The sequence below is a fragment of the Emiliania huxleyi genome (genome assembly GCF_000372725.1).
Source record: "Emiliania huxleyi CCMP1516 chromosome Unknown EMIHUscaffold_186, whole genome shotgun sequence".
Classification (NCBI taxonomy): domain Eukaryota; phylum Haptophyta; order Isochrysidales; family Noelaerhabdaceae; genus Emiliania; species Emiliania huxleyi.
In genome coordinates, this window is record NW_005200730.1 from 221862 (window position 1) to 226561 (window position 4700).

The following is a 4700-nucleotide window of genomic DNA, read 5'->3' on the forward strand; positions in this document are numbered from 1 at the left end:
GTCGTGAGCGGGTGGGAGGAGAGCATCCCCCACTGCGACTGGCAGAGCATCGCGCAGCACAGCACCCACACGACGTGCGCGACCCAGTACGGCTGCAGCATCTGCGACAGGATCTTCTTGTGCAGCGGGCGAGGCGCCTTGTCGGCGCGGCGCGGAGAGCGCGACTTGCGGCGGTGCAGCATCGGGACGTACGTCTTGGGGCCGAAGTGGCCTCCGTCCGCCTCGATCAGCTTGATCTGCTTGTTGGCGGCGAACTTCTCCACGTCGTTCGGGTGCACCGGGTCCGACGCGGCCGCGTACACCTTGACCCGCTCCGCCAGGCGGTGGAGCGACTCGTACTCCCACGCGTTGGCGCCGCCGGCCACGTAGGTGGGGAAGGTGGCGAGGCCGGACCAGAAACCGGTGCCGTACCGCCAGCTGCCAAAGGCGGTGCCGCGGCGGAGCAGCGATTCGGCCCACGTGCCGTTGAAGTGGCCCGCGGGGGAGATGAGGGACGCCTCGCGCAGCCGGAGGCCGGCGGCGACGAGCTGGGCCAGCACCGAGCAGCCCATTGAGAAGGCGAGGGCATCCACCGGGGCGTCGTCCGGGAGGTGCTCACGCACGGCGGCGAGGCACTCCGCCGCGAAGGCAGGGGTGCCAAAGTCGGATCCCGGCCTCACGCACAAGTAGACAACGTCGCGATCCTCGACGCGGTAGCCGGACCGCGACTCCTTGAGGCCGGGGACGCAAAGGAGCGTGGGCGGCCTGACCATGCCCGGGAGCGGGCGGGCGTCGCAGGCGGCGTCGACGCGGTGCACACGGACGCTCGAGCCTTCCGTCATGATGGTCCTAGAGGGCCTGGGAAGGGATGCAGGTAGATGCGCCTCGTCCGTGATTCCGCAATGGGAAATGTCACGCGCCGAGTGTGTTCTTTTTCTCGCCCACTGGCTTCGCAAACTCTCCTCGACAACGACGAGGCCGACTAGAAAGCGTGGAGAGAGAGCACGGGGCGGCGTGTCAAAAAGAAATAAGGTAAGAATCTCCGGGCAGGATATAAAACAAATGAACACGCGTCTCTTCAACCACAATCCTTCCTATGACATGGCAGACTACTGCCGCCTCAGGCCCTACCTGTCCTACGCTAGCTCCAGATCACCCACTTTTGGGGAAGGTCGTGATTTTGGCCGGAGAGAGGACACATCCCGGGGGGAAATGATAACGATCAGGTAAAATTAAAAGCCGCACGACGCCGCCGCACGCCGCGGCGCGGTGACCGCTGATCGGTGTCCCGCGCGCTCGTGGCTCGACGTGAGTCGCGGTGAACATTTCCCATCGATGGAATCACGGAGCGAGGCGCATCTGTCTTGCATTCCTTCCCAGGCCCTCTAGGACCATCATGGGGGTGCCTTTCAAGTCCGATTCTAGTGATTTGGTCGTAGCTCGTACTTTCCTCTTTATTCGTTCTCCGTCACACCTCACCGCTCACGCACTTTGGGGCCACGAGTCGAATGAAAATTGACTCGTCCCACGGCCACGCTGCGCCCACGGCCCGCGTGCGCAGCGCCAGCGCGCAGCGGCCCGCGGCCCTCCAGCCGCCCGGGCGCTGAGCGCCTCTGAGTCCGCTACCGTACACAGCTTACTACACACGCGGGGGGTCACGGGCTTACACCGCTCCCCCCCTTTTTTGGCCACGTCCCCGCCACCCCGCGGCCCCGCTTCACAGCGCTTGCGCAGCGACGACTTCCGTGTGCTGTGACGCGTGAGCCGGAGTGGGATGGAGGGTCGCCGACAACGGCGCACGAGAGGGGGCTCGAGAAGTCTCTGGATTGTAACTCCCTCAACAAACAAAGTAGTACTCCCCGAGCAACAACCCAGTGCAGGACTGCAGGAGCTGTGCGCAGTGCAGGAGCTCACAGACAAACTCTCCGTTGCGAACTGCAGGCGCCACGCGCGTGCCCACGGTGGCCACGGGCACAGGGCACGACGCGCCGCATGAGCTTCAGGCGCGCCCGCCCACCGCCCGCCCGAGTCCAGCCCGCAGCCGCTCTCCCGGCCTCAGTGCTGCGTCAGGTCGGGCTGCACGTTGAGGAGGCGCACCTGCGGACGCGCGCGCGGCAGGAGTGTGAGGCTGGGTGGCGGTGTGCGAGGGAGCGGCGGCGCCGGTCTCTCCGCGCCTCAAAGACGAGCGTCGCCTCCGGAGGCACCGGGCCGGCGCCGCGCGCGCCGTAGCCGAGCGAGGGCGGGACGATGAGCCTGCGCGTGCCGCCGCAGCGCATGCCGAGCAGGCCCGCGTCCCAGCCGGCCAGCACCTACAGGGCAGCCTCCGAGCGGGATCCGAGAGGGGCTCCGCCGCCTCGCAGCAGCCCGGCACCTCCCCGCGCCCGAGGAAGTGTCTAGGCGGTGTCTGGGAAGCGTCTAGGAGGTGTCTAGGAAGCAGCCCGGCACCTCCCCGCGCCCGAGCGTGAAGTGGAGCTGCCTCCCCTTGTTGTCGTCAAAGACGCGCCAGTCCCCGGGCCCGTGCGACGCCATCCCCTCGAACTTGACACCTGTGCGGTGGGGCGCAAGGGCCGTCGGCCGCACCGCCCGCCCAGCCAGGCCCAGCCCTCTCCTGGCGCGAGGGCTTGCCGAGCCGGTCTCCGCGCGCCGCAGCACGCCCCCTGCCGACCACGGTGTCTGTGTACCGCAGGCCGCTAGAGAGCTCCATCAGGCCGCCGCCCTGGCCGCCGCCCTGGCCGCCGCCCTGGCCGCCGCCCGCGTCTGCCCCGCCGCCTCCGCCTCCGCCTCCGCCTCTGCCTCCGCCTCCGCCTCCGCCTCCCTCTCCGCCTCCGCCGCCCTCGCCGCCGCCGCCGCCGCCACCACCCGCCGCGCTCGCGCAAGCGCGCTCGCGTGCGGCGGCGTCGTCTGGCTTCTGTGCCCGCGAGGACTGGCCCTTTTGCGTCCCACCCCGCGCAGCGCCCGCCGCCTCGCCCGCCGCCGGTGCCGTCCCGGCGGCTGCCGCCTCGGCCGCCCTCTGCGAGGTGAACGAGTAGCTGCCGAGCAAGTGGACGACGGAGGCACCCTCCGCGGCGAGAGCGACGCGGTCGTCCGAGAAGCTGAACTCGGCGCGCAGTGGCCGCGAGCCGGACTCCGCCGCCACCGCGCCGCACCCATCGCCACCGCCATCGCCACCGCCGCCGCCGCCTCCGCCACCGCGGAGCACGCAGAGCGTGGCCACGTGGGTGCTGGATGGGACGCGGCAGCGCAGCGTGGTCTGCGACGAGGACGGGGCCGGCCCCGCGAATGAGGCTCGCAGCAGCCGCAGCCGCACGCCCTCGGGCAGCGCGAGCACGAGCGGCTGGTTTGGCTGCAGCTCGGCTGCCCAGAGGCCGCTGCGCTGCGGCCCAAAGGGAGTGCAGTGCGAGGGGGGCGGCCCGGCGGGCCGGCCGCCCGCAGCCGCCACCGCCTCCTCGCGGCTCGCGAGCTGCCGCGCCGCGTCGCGCTCCGCGTTCCGGATCGCCTTGGCCTCCAGCCTCTCGCGCCGCTGGTTGATGCGTGCGAGCTGGCGGAGCGCGCCGCGCTTGCGCTGCGACTTTTTCCAGCGCTCCGGCTGCCGCTCGAGGAAGTCGCGCGGGAGGAGGACGCCCAGGCCAGCGGGCATGAGGGCCAGAGGTCGAGGCCAGAACGTAGCGCTGAAAAAAATTCCCGTGCCTCGCTCCTCATCGCAAACCCTGGCCTGAAGGAGCAGTACGACGCGGCGGTGGCGGCGGGAGAGCTGCTCGAGCTGCTCGAGAGCCTGCCGCGCGAGGACAGTCGAGGCCTCCATCCGGCTCATGCGGGGATACACCCGCACGGGCGAGTGGCCCGAGCCCATCCTACCCAGCCCTGCCCCGGAGCGCGGCCGATCGCCAAGAAGCCCCTCTGATGAGTGGTCAGATGAATAGTGCCCGAGAGCGAGGGGTCCAGGGGGGAGCACAAATAGGACGCCCAGCCCTGCCCTCGTGCCGCCGAGTGCATATCCTGTATGCGAGAGAGATTCCCTGTGCCCTGTGCCCAGCCCTCTCCGCGCGGCGATGCGCCCTCCCCCCTCGCTTTTGCAAAATCCTGCAAAGGTGGGGACGTGTCTGTCCTCGACCCAGCCCTAGCTTGGGATGTCCGTTTTATTTATTTATTTATTTAACCCTGTCAGCAGAGTCCTCCTACGGGAATGTACGTAAGAGCTACATACACTGAAAAACTCAAGCTCGGCCCGCCGACCGATGTCCAGCCTGCCATCCTACCTACCGTGCCGCGCCGCCTTTACACACACACCGAGAGACTCTCTCTCACACTGGTATTGCTAAAAATCTCTCTCTCTCACACCTGACTCTTGCTCGACCGAGTTTGCGTTGAGGAGCGAACCGAGCCGCCGGTGTGTCCCGCAGCGGCCTCGCTGGGCCAGAAATCGGCCCGCGAGTGCTCCGCAGCAGCCTCGCTGAGCCAGACGGTCGGCTCGCGAGGTGGATGCTAGCATGAGCCCGATGCGTCGCAGTGCTCTTGCGTTTCGGCGGTAGTGATCTGATCACCCGAATACCACGTTCGGATCGCTCCTCATCGCAAACCCCGTCAGCAGTCCTCCTCCGGGAATGTACGTCAGAGCTACATACACTGAGAAAAAGGGCGCGGACCGACAAAGAGGGGGGGGGGGGTCAGAGCTCATTGCGGGCACAAATCGCAAGCACCCGCACAAGCCGAGCTCGAGTGCC

General features: G+C 68.4%; 1 protein-coding gene across 1 annotated transcript; it reads right to left on the minus strand.

Annotated features, from left to right (window-relative positions):
* Positions 1 to 2034: 2034 nt before the first annotated feature.
* EMIHUDRAFT_113324 (hypothetical protein) lies at positions 2035 to 3616 on the minus strand (the record flags this gene model as incomplete). The annotated part of the gene is made up of 4 exons (XM_005782798.1): positions 2035 to 2076; positions 2184 to 2288; positions 2425 to 2525; positions 2560 to 3616. The coding sequence occupies 4 exons, from the start codon at positions 3614 to 3616 to the stop codon at positions 2035 to 2037; spliced, it is 1305 nt and encodes a 434-aa protein (XP_005782855.1).
* Between the last annotated feature and the right edge of the window lie 1084 nt (positions 3617 to 4700).